This window comes from Tachypleus tridentatus, chromosome 1 (assembly GCF_004210375.1).
Source record: "Tachypleus tridentatus isolate NWPU-2018 chromosome 1, ASM421037v1, whole genome shotgun sequence".
NCBI lineage: Eukaryota > Metazoa > Arthropoda > Merostomata > Xiphosura > Limulidae > Tachypleus > Tachypleus tridentatus.
Window position 1 is genome coordinate 87,460,777 of NC_134825.1, and position 16,809 is coordinate 87,477,585.

Consider the following 16,809-nt stretch of genomic DNA (forward strand, 5'->3'; position numbering starts at 1 on the left):
AAAGTTAAATGAGTAAAAGACCACTGTACAGGATACAGCAGAATCACCATCCGAAAAGTAAAAAACAACTGCCTGTTATTTTTATTAAAAAAATCATTTCTGCTACAAATGATTATTGCGTACAGTACAAATACAGGGCCGAGCGTTGTCCATTGTTTAGCGTACCAGTAGGAAATTCCAACGTTCGATCCTCGATGTGCTGCCTAACACACTCGGAACTTTAGTTATGAATGCATTCAAATCATAGCAATCAATCTCGCAATCTTGTTAAAAGTAGCCATTCAAACGGCGGTTGCTTTCCATCAGATCAAAGTTCTAAATTAGGTATGGCTGGCTGTGCCTGAACCTCGGGGTCTCTCTCTGTAAGACCTAGCTGTCAAGTCCATATATTGAATAAAAATGCTGTTGATGTTTATAATATCTGTTTAATATTTGAATGGGACTTTTTTTGCTTACTTTTTTGTATTTTACTTTAATGTTCGCCTGTAAAATGGGTATTTTTTCACAGCTACGATATGTATACGCTTTTACTTTAGTGTAAAATATTTATCTTCCTATATTACTGCATATTGTTTTAATTTAGTTTGTTTTTACACGAACTTCTCCCACAGTGTTGGGGGTACCTGGATCAGATTTGACAGGCTAGTAAAAAAAAAAAAAAGAATACAAGGTTATTAAAAATTTAAAATGACTTGTTTACCTAAACACGTCGTGTTTATACGTTCACTTTGTATGTTTGAGTATTTAACCGTATGATAAATTATAGCTCCAGAACAGTTACGATAGATGTAATCCAATGTTGTTTGAATAATTAGTAATTATTACTGACTTTGCATTTTAAGGGAGAAGACATGGTCCGTCGACAGCATACATACTAGGTGTACTTTCGCAATATCTTCAAGTGTGTTCTGCTTCAAGAGCAAATAAAGCCAAAATTAAGAGTAACAGAATGTTTTTATTCCTTGCATTTTAAATCCATATGTCACGTTATGTTGTAGCTTGCTGAGTACACAATTCTCGTGATTGATGACGGGCTTGCATTTTACTAACGCCACGACAGTAGAAATTGTGACATAAAGAGTCATTTTAGTGTCTACTGACTGATTGAGAACACTTGTGCATAGAGGTGTGGGTAGTTACAACAGGTAACCCCTTCAGGCTGCCTTCTGCTTCTTTTCGGGGAAGCAACATTGATTTAATCCTCCCAAAGGTAGTTTTCCCCCAGAAGCCCATTACACTAATATTGGTATTTTTATAATCCTTTATACCTTTTTGAATTTTAATTTCTTTTAACACTACATTTGCTGAACCCTCTGCTCTAGGTGCATAATTTGGTGTATCTTCTTGTCTTTTAATGTAACCTCAGTTTCTTGTTATACTGGATTTTTAAACAGGTTATGGCAGCATTCTAACTGTGGAGTAACTTGGGCTGTGTTACTCGCAATTAAACACATGCAAGGAAAACGGTGCATTGGTGCTGTAACCTCTGTTGAAACATTATATTTACGAAAAAAAAAAACAGTTACGTGATTCTTATTCCACGCATGTCGAGATTCTTGCTAGACTACCTATGCAACATGGTGATTATTAATTCCCTTACATATGTGATCAAAATACGTTCGTACTGGCATTGGATTTTTACACCTGTTGGACTTTGATTGTGTAAGAATGGCGAAATTGATTAAGGCTGACCACACTCGGTTTCACATGCGCTATCACAGTAAAAACAAAATTGCTCATAAACATCTCCTTATACTTAACAAAATGTAAAGGGAAGATTTTTTTAGTTAATGCAAGATTCCACCAGAAGGAAAAACAAAAAACGGGTGGAAATTCTAGTCAGCCACAAACTCAACAGCAGCGCGTAATCACTAAGAGTAATCTCAGAGTCATTTGTCATTCTCGAGATAGTAACAAATGACCAAGAAATATTTTGCTTGTATTTTTAGATCAACATAAACAACAGAGAAATGAATGAAGAAGTGTTGTTGTTTTTTTATCTGTTTATACACCAGTAAAAGCACACTTACAGGTTCAGTACCATATTTTTTCATTGAGACGTATTGTGACTTTACTGTCATTCTTTGACTTGTTTGGTTGTACTTTTCTCTGAATTGCCAGAATCTGGGGTAATCTGTATTCTCTTTAGACTCTTGATGATCCCACATGTATTTGTTCAAAGACATTGTATTTTGTGTGTGTGTTTTCTAACCTTTTGTACACAACTGTTCTGCCGTAAAGTATCGTTAGTAAGGTTAATCTCAACCACTCTCATTTCGATTAGAAAATTAATTCTATTATAGGTTAACGTTTTGATATTTAAGGTATGGAACGAAAAGGGGAAATATGTATTTTAACGTTTTTTAATCCATAGTTCGCAACCCAAAATTAGTCGTCAGAATGTGTCAAATAGTAAACAAGATTATTTTTGCTATTTACTGAGTCGCGATTGGTCATCAATGTTTACAAATATATCAAGAGCCAAAAAAGTAAGTTTGAGAACCATTGATATATATTTTATGACTATAACTTTTGAAAATCTGTTTATGGCATTGTGTGGTATTCAGACGTACAGATGTCCTTCAGGAGGTTAGAAATATCAACAAAACGCAATTTTTGGAAATGTTAAATGGGATTTAATTTCAAACACAATAGCAAAGGAAATATAAATATACAAGTAACAAATATTTATTTGCACAAATAAAATATGTGCGTTTAAGCTTATGACTTGTTAGCTGGTTCTCCTTTCACTCATTGACTTTAATTGGTTTATAGGGTAAAGAGGAGGCTTCGAGAATATTTCCGTGCTTGAAAAAAGGATCATGGCCAGGTAGTTGCGGGTTCGAATCCCTTTCCCACAAAGCATGCTTGCCTTTTCCTTTGTGGGACCATTCTAGTATGACGGTCGATCCAACTATTCATTAGTAAAAGAGGATCCCAAGAATTGGCAATGGCTAGTAATGACTAGCTGCCTTCCATCTAGTCTTTCACTGCCAAATTAGGTACGGCTAGCGCAAATATCCCTCATGTAACTCTGCACGAAATTTAAAACATATCATATCAAAATCCTAGTAAGGTATCCCACAATACTTAACTATCAACGTCAAAAATCATTGTAAATAAACATATGCAAAAAGAACGCCAACTCATACTAATATGTACATGTCTGTATAGACCCATGAAATGAGTGTAACCTCATTTCAGGGTTTGACACAGAAATAGCGTTAAGCAAGTATAAGCTCCACAGAATTATATTATAATGTATAACTTTTACCAAAGCGAGTTTACATGTAAAAAAAAAAGTGCGTGAAAGTTTAGAAAATGTACCCGAAAATACCTGAAAAGATATTCTATATAAATTGGAGAAGAATAGAATTAGCAGTTTTTCAATTGAAACAGAATTACAGATAAATTGACCTAGAAAAGGTCAGTTTCTATGGTTGTTTGCTATTTGCTGCCTGTATCTATGACATCAAGAGAGCCCTTTACTTATAAGTGAATGCAGTTTGAGTTTAGAGTAACAGCGAAACAAATTTATTGTTTAAACTATAGGTAATTCCGCAGCTTTCCTGAAAGTATTTCGTTTCAAGAATAAATGAAACCAAAATTAAGTGCAAAAATATTTCTGTTTCTTGCTTTTAAAATATAAATGTCATGTCTACAGAATGCATAAATTTTTTCGTGATTTATGGTATGCACACGTTTTACTAACGTCACGATAGAGATTATTTTAGTGTATACTGGCTGACTAAAAACAAACTACTGCAGGCCCGGCATGGCTAGGTGGTTGAGGCACTCGACTCAGCCGTTGGGGCGATATTACTTGACAGTCAATTCCACTGTTTGTTGGTAAAAGAGTAGCCCAAGAATTGGCGGTGGTTGGTGATGACTAGCTGCCTTCCCTCTGGTTTTACATTGCTAAATTAGGGACAGCTGGTGCAGATAGCTCTCGTGTAGCTTTGCTCGAAATTCAAAACAAACAAACTGCTGTATAGTTGTGCGAGTAGTTAAAACAGATGACTCCTCTAGACGACTTTCGGACCCATTTTGGGAAAGGAAAAGTAGGATGAAAATGAAAATATTGTTGAAATTAACTTAAATAAATATGGTTGTCATTTGTATTCCGCCCCACTTCACGTATGTCTGTGCATTAAATGTTAAACTCTGTCTGTTGCAGTATATGCAAGTGTTCCGGCATAAGTGACACAAGAGTTGAAAGATAGGAGATACAAATTATATCGATTTTCATTCATCAGAAACCAACTGAATGCCGAATCTTAAAGACAATTCTGCCACATTAATAGATTACAGTAAATACCTCTCATTTATTTATATATACATACAAACATCCATATAAACTTTGAGCATTATAATCGTATAAGTTTAATAGTAAAAAATAATCTTTATTTGTGATTCTGTTATGTACCTAAGTATCGCAAATCAATTAAACCGATTTCCCTCAACTTGTGAAGACCTCAGTTTCTTTTGCACTTATGTTAAGAACTATTTTTCTAGAACAATACCAGCGTTACAGAATTTACAAAGAATTTTAATAATCAATCAAAAGGGGTCAAGGTTGAGTGTTGTTTCACGAATCCTCCGTTAACAGAGCCTTTTAAGCACAGTTTATTGGGTCAGTTAATGAGCTTATTTGCTAAATAGGTTCACCAGAAATATTGATCTTATTATCAGTTACTTGTTTAGTTTTTAACAGGGTCGGTTAGTAGTTTTTCTTGGGAAGCTGATTTGTTGTGGTTGTACCTTTAAAGAGCTGCTTTTAAGGGTGATGTGTTGGCCTAAGGAGATTGTTTATACTGTATGTGTATTTTCAGTTTATCCTTGAGTTTCATTGTGAAATTATTGTGAAACACGGTTTTATGCATGACGCACCTTTTTTTCTTTTCTGAAATTTTTCTTTGAGAGTGCCAGCTGATAAATTATAAATACTCTGCTCATGAATATTTTCTTAGTGCTGTGTTAATAACATTTTTACAAAAGGTTCATATGTACACATGCATTCAAACTTTGAATATCGCTAACAATTTTGCATACCTGAGTGAAGCCAAGGTCACTACAAGGTGTAACTGAAGCTCTGTCTGGAATATTATTTCACAATATTGTATCCAAAAGCTTAAATACATTTAGGTTTGTGTTTCCGTAATTGAGCTGTTTGTGAGATGTGCACTTCGAACTTGAATTTTCTCAGATACAGTGAAGAATGAAGGAATTGATAATGAATGTTACATACATAAGCACTGGTTCCTAACTTGTCAGCGGCAGACATATTTTCTGGTGGTGTCTTAAATACAATCATTAAATTCTGTGGTACTTATTGCAACTTATAATTATACTATACTTTTTTCCATGCTATAAAAATTAACAATTTGATGAAAAGTCATGTAATATGATATACAGATGATTTGGTCATACAGCTATTTTGTGTATAGTCGTATTTCACAATCTTATCTTGGTTGTCACTTTGAAAAACATTAAAAAAGTAAAGTTATCTAAATTGTTCATGAATTTTGGCTAAACATCTTAGAAAACATGTGGTATATCATTCATCTAAAGAGTCACAGAATGAATGGATGCCAGCCAATCACAGAAAGCTGTTGCGTTAAACCAGTAGTGCATTTGCTAGATCATTTTTAAAGGGCAGCATTATCCACAACATAAAATGGCGGTGCCTGTCGACTATATCTCATAAGGTACCTGTTTCAAGACTGGTTCTGCTAGTTCATATCCACAAATGGATTTCTTTTAATTAAGCTGACAGAAGTTTCACAAATCTGTCAGCAAGACACATACGAGGGCTGTTCATAAAATACGCGGACTGACGTCATAAAACAAAATGTACTTTATTTAGAAGTTACAGGTCTGGGACCCCTTCAAAGTACTCTCCTTCCCAACGCACACACTTATCCCAACGGTGTTTCCACTTGTTGAAACAGTCCTGGTACGCTTCTTTTGTAATGTCCTCCAGCTCCTTCGTCGCATTTCCCTTAATCTCGGGAATCGTCTCAAATCTTCTTCCTTTCAAGCGTCTTTTGAGTTTGGGGAACAAGAAAAAATCGCAAGGAGCAAGGTCAGGTGAGTAGGGGGGGTGGGGAAGAACAGTGATCGAGTGTTTGGCCAAAACTCACGAGTTCTGAGACACAAATTTCGCAGCAACGCGGTGTATCTTCAATTTTCGGTCAAAATCTTGTAACAAGATCCAACTGATTTCCCACACTCTTCAGCAAGCTCTCTGACAGTCAGACGTCGATTTGCCCACACCAGGGTGTTGATTTTGTCGACGTGTGGGTCGTCAGTTGACGTGGAAGGACGTCCATGAAGCTCATCATCTTCAATGGACTGTCGACCATCCTTAAAACGTTCATGCCACTTGAAACGTGCCGTACGCTTCATAGCAACATCACCGTAAGCCGTGTTAAGCATAGCAAAAGTTTCAGTCGCAGATTTTCCAAGTTTAACACACAATTTCACGGCAAGTCGTTGCTCCTTCAGGTCATTCATTCTGAAATCCGCCAAACGAAAAAATCGCACTTCACTTAAAACCGCGTAGCTAATACACAAATGAAGATATCTGCAATCGGGAAATAACGTCGCAATCAGCTGATCTGTGCGAACCTAGCGACACCAAGCGGATTCCCCTGGAACCAACTGGAGCCGCGCAATTCAAACAGTCCGGGTATTTTTTGAATAGACCTCGTATGATGAACGTTCTTTCCTGTACAACCCAGATAACAGTTTAATTATTGCAATATACTTTATAGAAACTTCATCCTACAATCCTCTTTGCTGTCTTTTGCTAGTACACTTAGCCCTAACTTCAACATAATGAATGAGAAGTCTGCCCCAACTACAGACATACACCTTGAGGATTAGAGGGAACTGACACACTGATAGGACTTCGAGCCTGTCAACTACTTACGAGATACGCATGAGAGGAAGCATTGCATTGTATCAAGTATCATTCCAGACAATCGGATTCAGTAGGAACAGTTCTTTCAGTGGAGTGATTCAAAATACCTTTGGACACTTTCAACATGTATTTAAGAACGCAGAATCGGTATCATGCCGTTTTGCCGTTCTGGTAATCTTACAGACGAGTGTTATTAAATGAAATGTTTATCAGCTCAAGCAGTGATTTGGAAAATAAATCCAAGACCGATAGGCACAAACTCAGAATCAACGTCAAGCCAGCTTGCTACGTGCACGTGATGATGAATCGGGATTACAAAGTAAACACTATATCGGTTATGATCCCGGCATAACGTTCATACATAAAAGACCGATTTAATGATTAGTATCTATCATCAGTTAATATTTCTATATTTTATTGTGAAATTGACTATTTGCTTATTAGCTTTGTTAGGTTTCTTGTAGGTACTTGTCATCTGAACAGCTGGCTCAGTTGGTAGAGCATGAGACTCTTAAGTAATTAAATTGTGCTATGAGGTAGATCTGAAACAAATAGGCTTTTTGACTAATTTCGCTCCCATTTTCTTGTTTGTAAAAACAGGGTTGTTTTCGTTTTTTAACGAGTTTCGCTGTTTGCAGATAATTATCACAGTGTGAAGAAATCCTTGTTTTCTGCTTGATCCAAGTTCATTAATTTTTATAAATGGAAAAGCCAAGTCAGCTCGTAAACAACCAGTTGTAAATATTTAGTTATTACTTTGTAAGACAGTATCATTACTCATCAAAAATCTTGAATTTTTCTGAGAGTGGCCAAACCCTTAATTGATACAAAGTTGTTAGGGCGAGTGGAGTAAGGCGCGAAATGCTGCACAACAGTGTTGATAGTGCTAATTTTTATCTGTGATAACCCACAGTAATAAAACTAACTCTCATCTGGCTGCCTAGCGAATAACCTCGACCTTATTTATATAATTTCATATATTTGGATTTTAACAATTGATGCTGACTCACACAGTATATAATAGATATCAAAATGAGATCAATAGGTGTAAAATGTACACAGTACATGTTAACCTAGTTTTGATTATTTTGTGACACACCTCTTGGGACCACTTATTTACTGGTAATATTCAATTAATGGTGTATATTTTGTTGATTACAGTGTCACTGATATATGGTTAATGAAAACAAAACGCCGGTTTTTGCATATTTAACAATAATAAGATCCTAATCTTGTCCTGATACTTATACGACAAAAGAATAAAGAAAAAAAAAACCTTTGTATTAAAACATTAACAACAGGAGATAATTCTTAATGATGTGGATATCATGAAGTATGAAATATTGCTTTATATCTGTCTAACCCATTCTTCTCTGAGATTTGTTTTTAAGAAATTAAGTTTTGTTCTTTTCACATTCACCAATAACCAGGAATTACAATAAGAGTTAGGCGACACTTTTTTTAGTCCACCAAACAAGTTAACAAGAATGACGTGCACGTACCTTCGACGTGTTGCAGCTTGCTAAAACCCGATTTCCCATAATCCTCTGTGCTGGTGTTGTCATTGAGGTAGAACCACTATCGAAATAAAATATGAATCGTAGAGGTACAAAGGCGCCTCTGATAAATGTTCGTTTACGAGTGTGGTCAGAATAACCAGCTTTTACATTGTAGATCATGTGACGGATAATGAAATGCCTGATTTTCTTAAACAACAAACTACGGAGAATAATTTATACAATTTTATGATATTGATTTTACTTATTCGTAGTTAAGTGCTATGAATATCCAATTATCTATAAATCATTGTATGCAGTGGTTTTGGCTTCGTGATTTACTATTTAAGACATAACTACATTGGTAATCAAAGCAGTCTGCCTTTAACGAGTTAATAACTAGTTAGCAGGTTCTGAATTGTGATTAAATGGTAGGGATACATTTGTATATTTAAATTTGTCTTTTTTAATGCCCCCCAATAGCACAGCGGTAAGTCTGCAGACTCATAATGCTAAATACCGTGTTTCGATTCTATAGTGGGCACAGTACAGATAACCCAATGTGTAGCTTTGTATTTAACTACATACAAACTTTCTGTAGTTGCTAATTAAAAATCTCAAATAGTTTAAATTGTTTCCATATTCTAAAACAATTAAAATGTCAGTCAAAACACAACAGTAACAGTGAAACCAGTGAACCATTTAATTACGTATTGGGATAAGAAAAGTAAAGTTTATTACAAAAGAACGTTTGTCAAAGAACACTATACCGTTTGTTAAAAGACAGCGATTAGTACGTTATATTAAAATAGTTTCAGAGCCTCACTACGTCGTTACAGTTCATGTCGCTACGTCCAGTCATTCTCTGTATGGCAGTTGTGCATCGAACTTTTTAGCCTCGGCACTCGTAAAATGGCTGACGACTTCTTTTTCAAGCACAGAATTTTAGTTCATATCTCCGTTATCTGGTCTATTTGAGATCTAATTACAGTGATGTATTTGGCCACGCCCAAAGAGGATTGTTATAAATGGAGCTCATTGACTTAATGTGATGTACCACAGAGCTCAATCTTAAGAACCATTGTTTTTTTTATTTACATTAATGACATAGTTGAAGGAATGGTCAATAAATTACATAAATTTGCTGATGATATCAAGGTCATGGATGTTGCTGGCCCTGAAGAGGATGTTGCTGCTTGACAAAAGGATTTAGATCATTTAATGAGTTGAGCAAATAAGTGGCAGATGAATTTTAATTATGCTAAATGCAAGATATTGCATGTAGGTTATCATGATTTGAATTATTACTATAATTTGGATGGGAATAATCTTAACATGAAAGAAAAGGATCTTGGTGTAATGGTTGATCAATCTTTTAAGCCATCCAAGTAGTGTGATGTTACTAGTGGTAAGGCAAATATGATTTTAGGTTGCATCTTTAGAAATATCAAATACAAGTCTAAAGAAGTTATAATTTCATTGTATAGGTCAGTGGCTAGGTCACATTTGAAGTATTGTGTTCAGTCTTGGGCTCCTTACCTCAGGAAAGACATTGAACTACTGGAAAAAGTTTAGAGAAGGTTTACTAAAATGCTACCTGGGATGGAGAGGTTGTCATATGAGGAGAAATTAATATCCATAAACTTGTTTTATCTTGAAAAACAAAGAGTTAGAGGGCATCTAATTGAAGTGTTTAAGATTGTAAAACAAATTGATAATGTTGATGTATCAGTGTTTTTCATATTTAACAGAGAATTATAGAACTAGGTAGCAGAAATATATATTTAGGCAAAGTAGAAACCATTTTCAGCTAAAGCAATTTTATTTTTCTAATAGGGTAGTTGGCTTACGGAATGTGTTGCCTTCGAATACATGGAGGCAGTAAATTTGAGTGAGTTCAAAAGAAAGCTTAAAAATATGAATGATAAGGGCAGGCTTTAATTAATTTATTTAATTGTTTTAGTTTGGCTTAGAAGATGGGATAGCTGAGATGGGCCAACAGGTCATTTATTGTGCATGAACAATATAAACACATGTTGTCATGTTTGCTGTGAGTTTTATTTGTGTTCACAATAATGGTAGTAATTTTAACAAACTTGAATCTTCGTTGTAGGCAACATAAATGCTTTTTCACAAACATGTCCAACCATATTAATTTTAAATGTTTATTAAGTAAAAAGTTATACAATTAGCATAGATTGTTGATTGTGCGTGTGGAATTAGAATTGTCTATATGGGGTGTGGTATATCATTTTTCAAATTAAATTACATTTATAGGCATTGTCCCGCCTCTCCAACCTGGAAATTATTTATACAGCACTTATTTGGTATAGTATTTTCTCTATTTCACATTGTCTTTATCATATTTAATTAATTACAAATAACGTTATTTGGGTGGGAATTGGATGATTTGAATGGGTGGACAGAAAAATATACAAAAATACAACCTCTTCAGGAATTATGCCCCTAACTTAGTTTACAGGTATTGTTATATTATGCCAGTGTATTTATAAAACAACAATTCAATTTCAAAGCTTGACCACAATTGTAAAATTGATTTGAATTTTGTAATCTAAAATTGCTCCCTTTTTTTTCTCTACCTATTTTCGAGATTGTTTCTATGCCATGTGTGAAATGCTCTGTTTGTTGCATGAGGATACAAATCGAACGTTTTCATCGTAATGTTTTAAAATTTAATTGAAACTCTCATCAGATTACTTATTTTTCATATAATAATATCCACATCTGTTAAAAGCATGTGAGAGGGGAAGAGATGAGAGTTTTTTTTGTTGTATGTCTAACAAATAATTCCCCTTGGGTAATTTTAACTTTCATTTGTTAGTCATCTACGGTTTTGTGCAGAGGTGCACCAGTGATTATATAAGAATCGATTTTATGTACTAGCTTGTTCTTATTACAGTTGTAGTGGTTATTTTGATGTAGGACAATAATTGGGAATTTGCTCTTAAACTATGGCTGGGTCAGAAGTCTGGGTAAGACAAAGGGGTAAAAAAATTGTACAATGAAAAATATAAAATAATATGATACAGAAATGCTTGTTTTCAGTTATTTGACCTTTTGTGCTATTCATGTATTATAAGATTAGTGAAAGAAATGGCACTATTTACTCCCCTTTGGTTTTTATAATTCACTTAAGGTAAAAATTGAGGTTTTATGCGTGGTAGAGAATCGGTTTCATATTTATAACTAGAACAATTTCAAAACAACACGAATTCAGAGCCGTGATAGATTCATCCAGTGGATAATTGTGAGGCTAGAAAGTCTAAAGTTGCATATGCATAAACAGTTTTAAGTCTTCCCTCCCTCTCTTTACATAGGTTAAAGTTCAAACATGTCTTTATAGCTTACTAGTTTAGTTTCGCTGCCCTATTTTGAAGCATACATAGTATATTTTTTTTAAATTATACCACTCTACAATCAGTTGTGGATAGACACAATATTTGGAGCTATTGATAGAAACTCGTGTGTGACCTATATACACGACAAAGTGTTTATACGAAATGTGAACAATTTACCTATGAGCAATTACATTATATTTTCTTGTAATTATTATGGTTACTTGAATATGTTTCAGGTGAACATATTCAAGTACATTATATTTTCTTGTAATTATTATGGTCACTTGAATATGTTCCACTGGTTCTTTCACTGTATTTGTCTTCTTCAGTGGTTATGTTGTTTCTGGTTTGAATTTGATTGGGGTTTAACATTGCAATTGAAGTTTGATTGGAGAATTGTTTCAAATGTAAAAAGAAAAAGAGAAAGAAAGAAGAAATATCAGTAAGAGGTTGAAGGAAATAATTAAAGGGAATATTAAATTATATTTAAAACTTTTTCCTTCAGAATCATGCTTCACTTATGATTAAAAAAAAAGGAGAAACTAGGTTGTTATTCGGTCAGTAATATACTTTTAGGTTATTTGATTCAGTTACCCGTGTTATTACATTATGGTAGATGGTCAGGATATAATGTGTCTGTCACATCTTACGGCCTTAACTCTTTGTGTGTGTCAGTTTTCTGCACATTTGCATGTTATATAATAAAACACATGGATATTCTCTTCATTGGATATGTTCTAAAGTAAAAATGGGTTAGTTTATATCACAAGAAAATTATTTGTTAAATATTTTAAGGTATTTTGAAAGAATTTGATTTTTCACTGACTAGATGCTCAACTAAATGTTAATTGTAAAAAATAATGCATATTTGCTGTTCAGAGTGAGTCAGAATTATAAATAATTACTTTCTCCTCTTTCCTTTATTTTCTAATTTGAAATTTATATTTTGTGAATAGAACATCTGTAAAAGATAATTTTGAATAAACTGAAGTTTATACTAGGCTGTCTCACAACCAATATTTTGCGTCATGAAAGTGATAGTGCTCATACTGACCTTTTGAACCACTAAAAGGGTATTTATAAATGATAAGTTGATAACTTTTAATTTTTACAATTTAACAGTCAATAAATGTAAGTTATATATCCTTATTCATATTATATGTCCTGAATCGCTGTAATATATGGGGTGAGGGTGATAAGACCTTTGGACCACTCTGTAGGTACCCCATATACAAAAAATTTCTATGCTTCCATATACTTCAGTTTTTATTACAAAATGGCTGTTATGTTACTCTGTAATTTCACATTAACACTATTTGTTCTTATCTATTAACATTAAATATGAAATCAAAGTAAGTGTTTGCCTATTTTTTAACTTTTGGGAATTCATTTTAGAAATTGTTGTGTAGACAATGTGGGGTATTCAGTGGAACTGTTATTAATATTGCTTGGTTCAATATTTTATTTATAAGAAAATGGCAAGCAAACACTTATTAAATATGATTAAATCATATCTTAATGATTTAATAGTAAACACATAAAGTAAAATGTATTTATGTGAAGGGTAAACCAACAGCTAAAACAAAATTAATCCTCTCTTAAAAGCAGTTACACTGATGGTGTCAATTAATTGTGTTCTTGTGTGCATAACAGAAATAATCATGTGATACACACATTTTAAACTCTCTATGCTTTAATTTTGAGATTTAAAACTGTATAAAGACTGAACAGCTGTGAAACAGCTGTTTCACAATTTCTATGTATATATAGAAATTGAGCATAAAATCTGCAATATTTTAAAAGTGATATTCTGATTATTGCTTAATCACAACAACTAGACTGAAGTAACAAGTACAACAACTAAAATGTATTTTAATAGACTATATAAATATACACATTAATTCTCCAGGTTTTCTGATCTAATGACTTAAAAAAAGAATCAGTGAAACAAATGGAATGATGGAATTTAAGGTTACTGATTTATCATATTTTGTTTCAAAAGCTGAGAAAAGCAAAGGAAAATAAAATACTGTTAAAACTGTTAAAGTTATACAATATAAGATAATAAAGGTAATATTTGAAATGTTGTGAAACATATTGTTAGTGTGTTACAATCATTTTAAAATCACAAATGTAATTTATATTGACAAACATCATTAATATCTCACTTATGTACAGGCATTGTTGAAACAAATTAAATTGATTTTTAAATGTACATTTTGTGTAGCGAATGGAAACTCATTTAAACTAACATATATTATTAATACATTTTATAAATTTTTAGAACTTTTTTTTTCAACATTGGAAAGGTTAGTGCAACAAATATGTTTATTCCATGTATTATTTTAGGCTTTTATTATGGAGACACCAGTTCTGAAGGTTCCAGGTGAGATATCTTTCTTCCTCCAAGCAGGACTAGTGAGAGACATTGTTACAGTTGATGTTAGTGAACTCAGTCTGAAAACACTCAAAGACTTAGCATGCAAATTCATTGATAAGAAGGTTAGTTTACTCTTTGTTATAGCTTATATCCAGACTATTGTTCTGCTCTTCATAAAATCTTATACAATTATACTGTAAGGGGAAATGGAGTAGAAGGTAATTGTACCAGTTTTTTTATAACTAGTTAGTTTTTAAAATTTTAAATTTTATAACACCCAGTAATATAGACTGATATTAAATAAAGGATAACCATGGTAATTTCTGATCTTATATCACTAAGTAAATGAAGAGAATGATAGTCTTTTAAATTTCAATCAACATGCTGCAACAGAAAGACTTATTCAAAATTAAAATGTTATGAAAAATTATTACAAATAAAAAGAAAGCCAAATGAGTAAGAATGGCAACAATTTAATTTCGTTATAAGTTTGTATGCTGATAAACTATTGATTTGTAATTCAGGAGGTTATGTGATTTTAACTTTTTATAATTACAGGTCTAGATAATTTCAGACTGAATAAAGTTGAATCTGTTGATTGAATAACTGATATATTTGTTTGTTAAGGATACCAGCAGAGTCTTTAGCTCAATTCCATTCAGTTATAGTAGAAAAGTAATACACTTTTGCTGAGTCATTTTCATGTATTTGTGCTTCCTGTTCTATTTGCTTTAATAAAACAATCAGCAGCAATTTGAAATGTAACCTCCAGTCACTGACTACCACTATTACATAAATAAGAAGGTTCAGCCTCCACTGAAACTGAACAGCCTACTCAGAAATAAACCTGTTAGAATATAATTCAGAGAGATTCCTAAATGTCACATGGTAGTAAAAGTTAAATATAAAGAATATATTATGTGATAAACAACAAATAATACTTTAAGACACCCATCAGCATTGTTCGAACACAGTTTTTGTGTTGAAATATCAGTTTAAGAATTACACATTACAAAATATTATGTGAACTAATATGTTAGTTTGTTTACAAGTCTAAGAACTGAAAAATTAGATTGTTGCAGGAACAAAGCATTAGAATGTTTACCTTTCATATTTAGATACACATACAGATTGTTATAAAGCATATCTTTTTAGCATATACTGGGTATGTGATGAGATGTTTTCATTTTAAATAAAGTATAATCTACTATATATACACCAATAAATAATAAAATAAGGAAAAGTTAAGGCTTTAAAATGTTGTTACATTTATGTTTGAAAAGTGTTTTTATAGATTAAAATTAACTTACAAGTTACATATATATATGTATAGTCCTGTAAATTAGTTAATATTCAAAAAGTTTGAGCTAAATTTTATAAATTCAAGTTACTAACCCGTATTTGAAATAAATTCCACATACTGCATATCTGTGTGTGTAAAAAAGTCACAAGTTTTACAGCTCAAAAAACAAAAAAGTATATGTATATATATGTATGTGATACACACACACACACACACATATATAGTATAAGAAAAGGCTATATATGACTGTATTTGAAGTTATAGCAATATGTATAGAAAAAAATACATTTTACAATTTTATACATGTAGAAAGGCTTAAATTTATGTGACAAAACAAAGCTCATGTTAAGTAGTTGTTGAAATGATCTTATTTTTTATCACCAAAACTATAAATTATTATTTATTTATTTCATTGTGAAAGATGTTATTATGAAGAAAAGTGTAGCTATGTTCACAACTTAATTGTAAAAAAATCTGTCAGTTACAAAATAAGCTTGTCTAGTATAACTCCATAATAACAAATGATTGATTTGTTGACCACTTTTTAAAGTTCCCTGATCATGGCTTGAATCGTCTCAGCGAGCGTCTTATTCTACTTCGTCATGAATACAGCTCAGAAAACATACTGCTTCCAATCAATGTAGCTTCTGATGTCACAGATAATGCTGTTGTTGAAATTATCCTGTCAGGTACTGTGAAGTTTATTTTGTGGTCATTAATAAGTATTAATGTAGAAGCAATGTCTGCAGACAAGAAACTCTAATACTGCAAGTCTGAGTAACATAAAAGAAGTGAGAGACAAGTTTTATTATGTCTTGAAGTAAGAGCATGTTAATGTTAGAAATTATGCTTTAGTATGTGACCAAGAAATAATGTGTAAGGTTTGAAAATGTTTCAGACAGAACAGTAAGTCAGGCTAAGAAACTGAGTGAAAATAAAATATAATGTAAGACAATATGTCATCTGCATTATATCTGCCATTACCAGAGCTTACCAGGCTGGTTTTGATATGACAAGCACAATTAATTTTTTTTCATAATATTTTCAATATTTTTTTCAAGTGCAGTCTTTAATCTTATTAGGATTATGATATTCCATTGAGTAAAATATTAAACAGTAAAAAATATTTGGTAATCAGCATGTAATCATTATTATTATTCATAATATTTTTTTAGAAGCTTGATGGTTTCTCTTAGTGAATTGCTTCATTAAGTAAATTTTGTGTATTTAACTGATGACTCTGATAAAGAAAAATCATTGCTTTGTTTAATTAATGTGTATTTTTTACTTATTTTGCTAGTCATTCAGATTACTGGTGCAGGGAGGAAAATGTGGTATTATTGTAT

General features: G+C 32.6%; 1 protein-coding gene across 7 annotated transcripts in view; it reads left to right on the forward strand.

Moving 5' to 3' along the window:
* The window catches only part of LOC143254899 (serine/threonine-protein kinase D3-like), a 95,635-nt gene that overhangs the window by 42,332 nt on the left and 36,494 nt on the right, over positions 1-16,809 (forward strand). For all 7 annotated transcript variants that reach the window (XR_013030373.1, XM_076509813.1, XM_076509825.1 and 4 more), the window contains 2 exons: positions 14,130-14,282; positions 16,014-16,152. Coding sequence is in view for 6 of the 7 variants with exons in the window: in XM_076509813.1 (XP_076365928.1) it covers positions 14,130-14,282; positions 16,014-16,152 (292 nt within the window). In the remaining variant the exon portion in view is untranslated. The remainder of the gene's footprint in view (positions 1-14,129; positions 14,283-16,013; positions 16,153-16,809) is intronic.